This window comes from Anoplopoma fimbria, chromosome 20, assembly GCF_027596085.1.
Source record: "Anoplopoma fimbria isolate UVic2021 breed Golden Eagle Sablefish chromosome 20, Afim_UVic_2022, whole genome shotgun sequence".
Classification (NCBI taxonomy): Eukaryota; Metazoa; Chordata; class Actinopteri; order Perciformes; family Anoplopomatidae; genus Anoplopoma; species Anoplopoma fimbria.
Genome location: NC_072468.1, coordinates 17,397,818 through 17,410,267, shown reverse-complemented (window position 1 = coordinate 17,410,267; position 12,450 = coordinate 17,397,818). Strand labels below are relative to the sequence as shown.

Sequence of the window (12,450 nt, the reverse complement as noted above, 5' to 3'; positions counted from 1 at the left end):
GGAGCAGATTAACTCTAATAATAATAATAATAATTACCACACAGCTACAATCTGGTTTAGAAGAAAAGAGAGAATCTTGCCTACCTGCACCGATCACCTCCTCAATCTTTAGATGAGTGGGATCTATCTCACGGGCAAACTCTTTGACGGCCTCACTGGGGTCCTCATAAGTAGATGGGTCCACATAATACTTAACTCCACCTGGAATCAATAAGCATTTTTTTTTTTTAAATAAGTCTGGCTTTTTATTGCTTTATTTTTCACATTTAAACACATATATTTTGATGAAAGATAATCTGTCACTGGGACCTTATTCTACAGTATACAAGATACACAGGCATAGAACTGTATTTTAAGAATAAATAAGAATAAATCCTAGTTTATGAAACATGGAAAGAAAATAATGTAAAAAAAAAACCTTACTTGAAATTAATTATTAACTTAAAAAACATCCATTGGTTAAAATAAATGTTCAACAAACAAAAAGACACAAAACTAATTAAAATCACACTTGACTGTTAGTCATGCCTCCAATTCATATAAATATTGTTATAATAGGTGGCATTTTGCAGAAAGCAAACACCTCACTATAATTCAATAATTCAATTAAAATAATTTAAACTAAACTAATTTGCATTAAATTAAATGTGCTGATGCTCACCTCGGTTACTGATGTACCTCTGGAGTCTGTCGCTGTAAGGACTCTCTCTCCTCTTTCTGCCATTTAAAAGCAAACAAAATGCATGAATGTGCATGTTAGTAAAAAATAAAAGCACATGCCAATGCATATAAATTATCCTTGATCACATGAAAAGATTGACAACCTACCTGCGAAATACCAACACAACGACAATCGCTGCCACCACCAGCAGAAACGCTGCTCCTCCCATTACTGACCCGACCAGCAAAGGAAGTCGATTCTGGATCTGCTGTGAATGTTCCTCTGTGGGCGAGAAAGTGAGAAAACCATTAGCTGCTGATGTGTCATTGAGACAGCCTTTTTTATTAAGTCTTTTGCTGTTTCCAGAGCTGGACAATTACAAACACTGTTGTTACTGTAACAGAATATATTTTTCATGTGTTTGTACTGTAAAAGTACACTAAATAATCAGCCAATCTATTTTCACTGACAGTAGATTCTGGATTGAATATCACACTCAACTATAGAATAGCCTGCAGTTAGAAATTACACTTTAAACTTCTTCACTTGGAAAGTAATCTCTGAAGACTTCCTAGTGAACCGTATTGATATTTAGATTATCCTGGTGAAATAAACTAGACTGAATTTAACTGATTTTACTTTTTAATAAAAAAAGAAGGTCTAACCACTTTAGAGAGCATCATTGGAAAAGAAAGAGTTAGTTTGTATTTTCATATTTAGGTGTTCAACATTACTTTGCTTCTTTTGCAGTGAATATTTGAAACCAAACGCTGTAGTGTTGAAAAAAGGAGCCTCTTTAGTATTTTAGAGTTGCATTCAACGCAATGATTTCACTTCAATCTGTTTTAGTCAATGTCTAGTAGTGAACAGGAAATAACTACTATTTCAGTCAGGAATACTCGCGTCATAGATTTTTATCCATTTATTGCAACAATGGAAATACAGTTATACTTGGCGCTGGGGCTCCGCTATTAAAATGCTCCCTGGATTGGCCAAGCAGCTACTAAAAAACAGGGAGTCCCATTCATAGACACCCGGTATACAGAAATGAGCCCAAGGTTAGACTTTAAATTCCATTTCAACCATTTGTTATGCAAGATTAACTCTGGACTGAAATGGGTGGAGGCTGGGGTGGAGGAGGCAGAGCTTTGCCAGCGGTACGGTCGGTGAGAAGGGAGTCATATTTAAATGGACTGCCTTTGGTGAGAGTGAGCGGTGATTGGTGTGTGGCCGATTAGAAGCTATGATTCAACCATAGCGAAAATAATTCAAGACTTATTACCAGTAACTAGTTGATCACACTGTCCGGTTATTTCGTCCTACTTTCATAAATGATTATTTTCTGTACATTATTAAGCCCTCCTATTTACTAATATAGTAAATTCCAAATCAGTTGTGTGTTAATTGCAGTAATGCACTCTGACTAAAATAGTTGCCACTGGCATTACACTATATGAGAGTTGTACCCAGAGGCAGCGTGGTGAAGTAAATGGTGTTGCTGTAGGGGCCGTAGCCGCGTTCATTTCGAGCTCTGATCTGGAAGGCGTAGATGGAGCCGGGGATCAGAGAGTTGATGGTCACCGTGTTGGTCTCACTGTACACAGTCCCCGCACTGTCCACATCTGAACCCTGAGGGACACAGAAGAAGGACATTTTAAGCTGAGTCAGTTCGGCCAGTTGTGCAGCATGTATGTTTAAAACTATTAACATGTACCTTGTCATAGTATCTAAGCTGGTACTCCAGGATGTCTCCATTGGGCCTGTCCGGCTGAGGCCACGAGAGAGTTATTGAGTCTGGTGCTCGGCTCAGCTGGTGCATCATGGGAACTGTGCTGGGAACTGTAGGAGAGAACAGATGGCTGATGTTTGAGCTGGGATTAAGCTTCCCCTGAGGGATGTGATGATCGATCATTTAACCCCATCATTCAACAACAATAAAGCAGTTACGTTGTGTTTAAGTGATGGTGACCACTAGGGGGCAATGTTACAGAACTTGTGGAGGATGTTTAGTAGAGCATGAAAGTGGAGCTTTTATGGAGCACCATGAAGGATCTAGTTACAGTCACAGTGCTGGCGAGCCAGACCAGTTAAGGGAACTTTCCTGCATTCCTTTTCATTAATTCAATGAAGTCTGAGAGTAGACACAATAAGGTTTTTAGATAATTTAGGTTCATGGAGACTTTTAATCAATCTTCATCAGTATTTTTGGAAAATCCCATACAAGTGTACTTTGTCTGAATAATGTCCCACTCTCCTCTCCTCTCCTCTCCTCTCCCCACTCGTCTACTCTCATCTCTCTCTTTCTGTCTGTCTTTTTGTCTTCCCATCTCTCATTTCTCCCTTTCTTCCTTCACAGTGACCATAATGTGATCTGACAGGATGTTGTAACCTCGAGCAACCTCCTGTCCAGAGAGCAGGAAGAGAAAAGATGGAGTAGAGAGAGAGAGAGAGAGAGAGAGAGAGAGAGAAAGAGAGAGAGAGACACACACAGACATAGACACAAAGTATCTACACAAACATCATCATCAGAGCACCTCTCTTCTTTCATCTCATCTTTTTCATCCTCTCTGTCCGGTGCTCACCTGACTGGCTCGTTGTGAAATTGATGCTTGTGTATCGAGCTGGAAAAGGACTCAAAGCTGACACCTCATTCATGGCTTGCACCTGTCAATAAGAAGAACACACAGACGTGACATACAAAGCCTTTTTTGTATTTACTTTTATGACATGCTTGTTTGAGGAACAAAGCCTCACACATGCAGCTGTGTTGGCCAGTCAACAAACACCAGTAAATGGGAAATATCGGCCCATTATGAATAAGAAATAAGCTATGATTTAGTGGAGTTTGCCCAAGCTAAATAATAAATGTTACTGTGTAAATGCTGATGTTGAGTTTATGGAATAATGTGGCACAGAGGACCTGCCTCCTCTGTGGCTCCAGGAAAATGTTCAGCAATCAGCGTGTAAAACACTTTGTTGTCCAGGTGCTGAGTCCAAAAAAATGATTATTTCACAAGGACACAGTATTTCTTTATTTCATTTAAATCAAAGGGAGCATTCTACAGTGTGGTGGATCCTTGAACCATTCACAAAAGGTTCATAGAAAAGCTTCCAACTGGCCCCATTGATTCAGTCCAAACATTATTAGTGTAAAACCAACTCTCAAGACAGTTTAGACTATCTACAAGGTGATAAAGAAGAGAGTTTTGGGCCTTTAACAGACAGTTTTCCACAGTACCTGTATGAGATAAGTGACTCTGGTCAGCAGATTGTTGAGGGTGACCTTGGTTTGTTTCAGGTTCGTCTGGGAGGGGCTGAAGGTGACGCCCTCTCCACACCAGGAACACGCCGCCGGGTTGGTGAAGGTGGCCGACGGGCAGATGCGACACACCACGCCGTACCACACTTCACTGCGGCCTCCCATGTCCACTGGGGGCGCCACCTTAAGGACACCCCACCATCGCCGCTCTCGTACTCCCAGGACAGAGAGACCGGAGCAGATGGAGGAGCTGGGGAGAAGATAGAGGGAGGGGGAGAGAGTTTGACATACATAATGTAAACGGCGGACTCTTAGGTGGAAGCATCTGCTAAAAAGTTTAAGATATGAAAGAAGCTGCTTGCTGGCAAAGACATTTAACAAAGTTAAGTAACGGAAAGAACATTATAAAACAAAGTTTGGCCGTGACACAATTTAAGTGAGCAGCGAAACTAAATACTTAACAGTTTTCTTCTGGTGTATTTAAACTTCCATTATATTATGATAAAAAAAGATGTTGTGCATTTCAGTTCTCACAGTCTGAGTAGATGACGATGACCCATGAGGCCCCTTGAACACATCCCAGAGAGCTCAACAAAAACTAACAAACCAACAAAGCTCACTTGTGCAGGCAGAAGAGTTGGCATCTTTGGCCGACCGGTAAAATCCGCTGCGACATTCACACATACTCGACCCCTCTTGGCTGGTTCTGCTGTTGGAGGGACACACCGAGCAGGGAATGGAGCCCGCAACGGACTTGAAGTAGCCCACCGGACAAGCTGCAGAGCGACAAGAAGAGACACAAGGAGGGTTTAGCTTCATTCTCATTTTTCAATCAAATACAGTTTAAGGCCCTTCAAAGTGTTTACTTTAAAGAGCCCTAAACACAAAATGTGACAACAGCACCACTGTTCTCTGGAACCTATCATTTTCAATGGCTTGTGGGCACCAAGACGGCCTTTTGTAGCATCAAGCAAAGCATCGACGTAGCGCGGCATGCCGAGATGTTTGCTGAACCTAGCGGCGAGCGCAAACCGCGTCCTATATGAGAGGCACTTGAGTCAATAATGTCCAGTACTGTGCCAAGTAGGAGTCAGCAGGGTGTCAAAGCTGTTTAATACTGTCTCTCTACTGATTTTACTAATCACTGCAACACATCTTCCTGCGGATCAAAGGAACCAGTGGGGCAGAGAAAAAACGAAAATAAAGATGTGGTATCACATTTACCTAAAGCTATGATATTTTTTAAACCTTGAAACATTATAGTCAGAAAATAAATAAACTAATTGAAATGTTTCTTAAAGTTCAAACCAAAATTAAACTGACACTACCTCACTGAGTACTTATATTTGCAGCTGAAACACGTTAAAAGTGTTAGTATCAGAGGTTATTTTTGACCTTGGAAGCAAAAATATAAACTTTTGCTAAAATGTCGTGAAACTGAAGTCTGAGGATCTACAGTTCCACAACATCCCGGTCAAAAGCTCAAGAACAAGCAAGTAGGTGGACCTGGAGACAAGATTGTTTTGCCAACTATAAGTATTAAGCTTGGTTAATGATCCTAGATCAATTGATTAGGTGTGTAAATAAATGGTGTAAAATAAGTTAACATACAGTATTAATGAAGAGGAAATACTTTAGGGTTAACATTAACAAAAGGCACACTAGTTAAATTAACTAAATATTTTCCACATCTTTGATTTAAAGTTCCACTTTACATAAAACAACTATTTTGACCTCACAAGAACCAAAGAAACCTTCAAATCTTAAAATACCACAAACTATTTTTGGGTAAAACATCAATTTCATCTTGGCTTGTGGTTCCCTTTGAGTCAAAAGTTCATCTAAAACATAGCGGCCTGTTGTTTGTTGTTGGTTTTGTCTATCACAGTAATTTACAGAGGAAGTGGCTTGTGTTAGCAGACAGCAGCAAAACCACCAGTCGACACACTCAAGTTCAAAATAACCACACTGACCCTGTACCATAGTTCTAAGAGACAAACTTCTTCACTTTCTCACAGAGAGTGAGATGAAAGGATCAATGTAACTTTCGTGTTTGTACTGTAAATACTGGAAACAGCTAGCCGAGCCACTATGTGTCATTTTTACACTACATTTCTGTACAGGTTAAACAAATGAGTTACAATGTGTTAATTAATTTAAGAGCTTAAAGGTTCTAGTAAGTCGATTTTTTTTTATTTGGACAGAGCGATGCTAGCTTTCCCCCTGTTTCCAGACTTTGTGCTAAGCCAAGCTAAGCAGCTGCTGGCTTTAGCCTTCCATTTAATTGACAGATTTGAGAGCGGAATAAATCTTCACAACGAGCATTTATTCCTAAAATGTCAAACTATTCTTGTAAGATGTGGGTGGATTTTCTCAACCCATAAAGGAAAATTGTAATCAAATTAAAAACACATTTTCACCAAATCCCATTATAGTCACTGTAGAGTATGTGTAGTTATTCCCTAATAAAAAAGAAAATGGAGTAGAAACTTAATACAGTAATAACGAATTGTATGATTATCTTTGAATAAAGTGACTTAATCCAGGAAAATATAAAATAAATTTAAGTTCAAAGCATGCATTACTCTATCCCACTTCCTCTCTCTCACACGCACACGCACACACACACACAAACACACACACGTACACACACACACACACACACACACACACACACACACACACACACACACACACACACACACACACACACACACACACACACACACACACACACACACACACACACACACACACATTGAAACTACCATTTCATCCTGGAGGCTATTATCCTGAATTGATTTGTTTTACAGTGGAAAATCTGTAAATGCTGCAGTTGTTAATGTCAACAGCAGGACAGCTGAGCGCTGAGGTCAAGGTTACATATACTTCATTCTGCTGTCTGCCGCAGCTCAGAGAGTTGGTCAGAACTATGAGAACATTGAGAGCTGTGCCGCTGGGTTAGTTGACTCCGCCTAAAGCAGCGTCAGCTAAAGGTTGCATCATTCAAAAGGAGCTCCCTTTGTCTGTGAGCTAAATGTAGAGTGTGTTTGTGTTCACGGACAGTGAGGCCTTCTTGTATCATTGAGTGTGTAAATGGCACACCTGATAACACCTGACCAACAGCTTTAAAGAAAGATCCTCTCATATTTTTTTTAAACCGAGGGATGTGTGAGAGAGGATGAGTGTGTGCTCTTTATGGTCAGCAGGAATGAACCCCTCCCCTTGTTTACATAACCTTGTCAAGAACATTTATCAAATTTGACACACTGTATGTGTGTGTGGATGCATGTGTGTGTATAGTGGATGGTGTCTGGGAGAAGAAGATAAGACGGTTAGAAGTGAAAGAGGGTAAAGAATAAACAGATAAAAGGCTTTCTGTGTTCTCACTTGTCTCGGAGAGCTGACTTTGCTTTCAAACAGGTGTGAAAAGGAGAAAAAAACGGGAGATGGAGAGAAGTAAAAGGATGTTGAGAGATCAGAGAGGGAGAATAAACTAGAGGAGGGACAGAAGTACACATGGAGATGGATGGCCCAAGATGGTTGTAGGATGAACAGTGGGATTATGTATATGAGCGCCAGATGATGGGTGAAAAAGGAGGAAACAGAGAGGAAAAGAGGAGAGCGAAACATCCTCCTTCCTCAATCTTTAATGTACCGGCTGCACATTACCAGATGTGTTCTCTTACAGCTCTGACACGAAACATGACTTTGCTACAAAGCCTCTCATCGGCATTACGAGCTCCGGCAACAGCTCAACAACCCCTCCTCTCCCCTCCTCATCCTCTCATCTTCATCCACCTGATTACAGCAGCCAATGAGAGTGCAAGTCCTCTGCCCTCTTGCCTGATCTGCAACCCCCATCCCCCCACTGCCGGCTACATCCATCCATCTCCCAGCTATAAAGCAGACAATTCATGGCCATAATGGCAGAGACACAGATGCCTTTACATCATACGTCGGTACACTCTGGAAAGTAAGAAGAGAAGTGAAGAAGAGAGGAGTTACAGCAAGAGCTGAACTGATTACTCGATTAAGGGATTAAGCCATCGTCAGAAAATGAACATGCCAATTCATTTAATTGAGTAATTGTTTCAGTCAAAAACTAGCTAGCTCCAGCTTTTTAAATGTGAAGTTTTGCCCCTTTTTATGTTTTATTTCATCTTAAATTAAATATCTTTGGGTTTTGGATGAAAAACAAGCACTTTGAGGATGCCATGCTGAGCTCTGAGAAATATCAATGAGCAAATTACTTGCAGGTGCCAATGCAGCAAACTCTAAGCAGCAAAACAAATAAATATTTCAGGGATGACACAGCAATTAAAGAACAACAAAATAAGAAAAAAAATAATAATACAAGAACACAAAAAAGATAGACAGTGAAATGGATAGAGAATGACATTGTGGAAAAGGCTTATCTTAGAAAAGACTACACGCAAATAAAATGAAATCCTGTTAAGAGAAAAAACTGAACACTGAAAGTAATTTCTGAGGAGATAAAGAGAAATAGAAAAAACACAGCAATGGGGTGAGTAATTTGACTTTAACATAATACTTTGGTTTGTAGATCGCTGACCCAATTTCTGTTTTTCTCTTCCTCTCTCCCTGTTTCATGCACTCATTCCCTCTTTTGACTCGCAGCATAATCTCTCTCTCCCTCTCTCTCTCTCTCGGACACACAAACACACATAAGCTCGGTCACAGATGCGACCACACAACAGGAGAGATGAGCACACATGGTTCCAACCGTAAATGTCTCCTCTGCGTCTTTCCATCCATTATTTTCTCTGCATTATTTTGTTCAGTGAAGACAGAAACAATATACACACACACACTGGATCATATGTGCATAATAATATCTGATTTGATTTCCATAAAAGCTCCATCAGCACACAGGCATATGGAAAAGCAAGCAATGCTTTGATTTTCTCATATACAAGCAGCTCTTCACAGATCATGAACTATACTGTAGCTAAAAACAGAACATGGGCTTTATTTAAACAGAAAACAATTCCATCTCTGCACAAAAATAAATTCCACCGAATGTTTTTAGACAATCCTAAATGTTTCCAAAAATTTGAAGTAAAAAGGGGCATACTGATCTTCACACACTGGATATTGCAAGTTCTCAAAAGTTGGGCAGCAAATCTTTGAAAGGCAATCATCCATGTGAAAGAAAAACTACATGGACAAAAATGACATTCCCAATTACACTAATGAGATTACACAACACAAATTATACTAATTGTAAGTGGAGCTTTAATTGTTTGTGTATATGTATACCTCATTAAACTTTTGTGAGATGATTATTTTCAGTGTATAGACTTAATCTCTTTTTCTTTTAAATGCTGCTTTCGTCCTGCTCCTTTTGATGAGCCTATCATTCGCCTTTTTAACAATAAAATGTTTATTCTCACGTCTAGCTGTTACAGGGAGCAACATTTTCAATCATTAGGAGTCATGTTCTGTAAATCCAATATTCCCTCTCTTTTAGCTCTGTTTTTGGTCTGCTAAAGGAAATATTTGACTATTTAGCTGCTCCAAATAAGGTCTGTCGTGAAAACAAGCTTAAGCGTTTTTAACATTTTATTCTACAAAATAAAATATTAATTTATATAATATATATATGAATTTTGAAGCTTGTAAGTCTCTTAAAAAAGGTGGTTGTTAACAAGTGGCTAAATGAGACTATACTTAACATCATCCTGTTGAACAGTACCTTTAACTTAGTGGTTCTGACGGGAAGTCATGCGACTGTGCTGTAGTTCTTAAATAGCCTAAAATTAGCTTTTTTTTTTTTTTTTTTTTTTTTTTACTTCTAGCGATTACATTTACACTCAATAAAATCATAAAAGTGGTGTTAATTTGTGAAGATTTTCTTGCTGAACAAAAAGTGTAAATATCAAAAAGGTTTTTTGCAACAGAGTTTATTTTCTGCAATACTACAAAATCGATTGGAAAAATCCAGTTGGCTTTTGTTGAGGGAACCAGTGTAATGCTAACTTCTGGGTTAGCCTACAAACAATATGTAATTCTTGCAGCACTCTGTATAAGAAATAAAAATGACAGCAACTGTTAAATATAATGAATAGATGAAAATTTTGTGTCAACTTGTTTGTTCTAGTTTAGCCTAAAGTATTTGGGGAATTCGTACTCATGACCTCAGCATTTCTAAATCATTGCAGACGCCCTGGATTCAAAGACATTTTGGCTAAAACAAGATGATTTAAAAAAAGAATAATCTTATCATTACACCACTCGCTCTTATGATACAACATGCTAAATAAATTACTGTTGTGATGAAGTTTGCGTGATCAGTATCATCTCCCACAGTGAGGTCAAGCCAACAGCCAATACTTTGATCGTATTGATCGTTTCACTTTACTAAGTCTGGCTCAACGCTTGACCTTTATTGATAGGCTGGAAAAGCAAATGAAGGTCAACATTGCTAATAGGTATCCACTTGACATATAATGGTGGATAACAATGATGAGGAAACACTGGCAGTTTTTAATCTGAAAGGAAAATGAAGTCTCGCCTACTGTCTGCTTTGAGGAAGATATACATGCTGTTTGGTGAAAAGTGTCTTTTTGGGACCAGAGAAGAGTCAGTCATCACACTTAAAATAATATCACGCTTGAAATCTTACTTTTACTTCCTCCCTCGGCCAAATGTTCTTGTTTTCCACCACAACAGGCCTCAGGATAGTTAGTGGATGTGTCTGTGCTAAGAGCAAGCGTTCTGGGTGACAAATCAGGACAATCTGACGTGTTGAATATTTGAGTCGCACGCCAAAGAAAATATCAACATGGGTCCAAATGAACTCAGAGCCCATTTGAGCATTCAGCACTAATCCTTGTCCCAAATCCTCGACAGTGGCTTAATGTTTGAGAGGAATCAAACAGACGGAAGGAGCTCGTCTGAGAACGATGTACCGCCAGCTCAGACCAACTCAAAACCCAAAACTAAAGGACTGTTTCATGTTTGGCTGAACAGGTGTAATTGTGTCTCATGCTCAGTCGTGTTTCCGCTTGTTTTCTCTGCCTCTCCGTCTCCCTTGTGGGATACAAATGTCAAAGAATGAAATCATCGGACAGCTGCTGCTTGTCGTCTGCCTCTGTCCTTATGATTTTTCAGAAGACTGAAGATGAATTTTTATTCAAAACTGAGCTTTGAATGTCAACAGCCACTGTATAGAAGCCAAATGTTCTTTGAATAATTGAAGAATGATCTTTTAATGTCTGTCTGCCAAAAGGCCAGCTGTGTTTTCGTGAGTGTTTGATGTTTCAGTTGGTTATTTAATTCATCATTAGTTCAAATGGGGTAGTGTTGTGTTTGTGAGTCTGAATAATCAGGCATCACACATGTAGTTGATTAAAAGATGACTGTAAAGTTTTCACTTGAGTTCCACTCAAGCGTTTGTCATTTCTAATGATTCATTTTCATTTCAAACCGATAGGATGAAAATGTGTAATCAAAAACATTAAACAAAGTTGTTTTTACGTCTTATTAAGTTCCTGAAAACATTCTCAATCAGCTTCTTACTCAGAGTGATGGGGATTTTCTGTGTTTTTTTCAGTTGTTTAAGTGGGTTGAGCTGTATTGGAAAAACATGACGTCATCATTTGCATATACCAATCAGGATTCTGTTAAATTTTAATCAATATCTAATGAAGGTCATGGGGTTGTTTGCTTAATGATTCTTTCAATCAAATATGTTCAAACCACAACCTCACAGTCCTAATGAAGCAGATTTAAGTTAAGATTTTGAGTGTTCTTCTAAATAAATAATAACTAAGGATTATATCCCCCATGTACGGAGTCAGTTTAGCATAACCCATCAATAATAAAGTCAGGTTCAATCCCTGACTCCTGTCGACAGTACATGTCAAAAAGGCCTAGAGCAAGACACAGAACCATTATATTCAAAAATGATAATAATGGTGGTAGTTATTACTATTCATCCTGACAAAGACTTGGATGTCTGGACCAAATTTCATGCCAATCTATCCATTACTTGTTGAGACGTATCATTTAAAAAATAATATAATTTTTCGGGCAAATACATCCAGTAGGATTTGAGATATTTAACAGCTCAAGTGAAAAACTTGGACCTGCTGGGGGCGCTAGAGGAAAAGTCAGAGAATCAACCACCTCCTTAGGGTTCTTCCTCCTGGGACAATGAATGTCTGTACAGGATTTGATGGCAATCCATCTGATAGTCCGCAAGACATTTCTGTTTGGACCAAAGTGGTGAGCCAACCAAGCACCTGAAAAGCCGGCACAGCCATCCATAAAGCCACTAGCACTGCTTGGACAAAAACGTCAAAAGTTAATGCTGAACGAATATGATGTAAAACGTTTTGCTGAGACAAAAACATGATAGTTCACTTCTGCACTAGGGTTTTTCTTATGTTTTCAGTTTTAGAGTCTAAAGTCTTTGCTACAATAATCCACTTTTGACAAATAAAGATATATGGACCCCTTGACACTTTAAATAGAAAGCTATTAGAGCCGTCTGTGTAGTTAA

The 12,450-nt window shown here is 39.0% G+C and overlaps 1 protein-coding gene across 1 annotated transcript in view; it reads right to left on the bottom strand.

Annotated features, from left to right (window-relative positions):
* Positions 1–12,450, bottom strand: part of ephb6 (eph receptor B6) — a 36,235-nt gene that overhangs the window by 3,692 nt on the left and 20,093 nt on the right. The window contains 9 exon segments of the mRNA XM_054621587.1: positions 85–201; positions 662–717; positions 829–943; positions 2,128–2,290; positions 2,376–2,500; positions 3,244–3,325; positions 3,900–4,099; positions 4,102–4,170; positions 4,541–4,696. Of these exon segments, the coding sequence (XP_054477562.1) occupies positions 85–201; positions 662–717; positions 829–943; positions 2,128–2,290; positions 2,376–2,500; positions 3,244–3,325; positions 3,900–4,099; positions 4,102–4,170; positions 4,541–4,696 (1,083 nt within the window).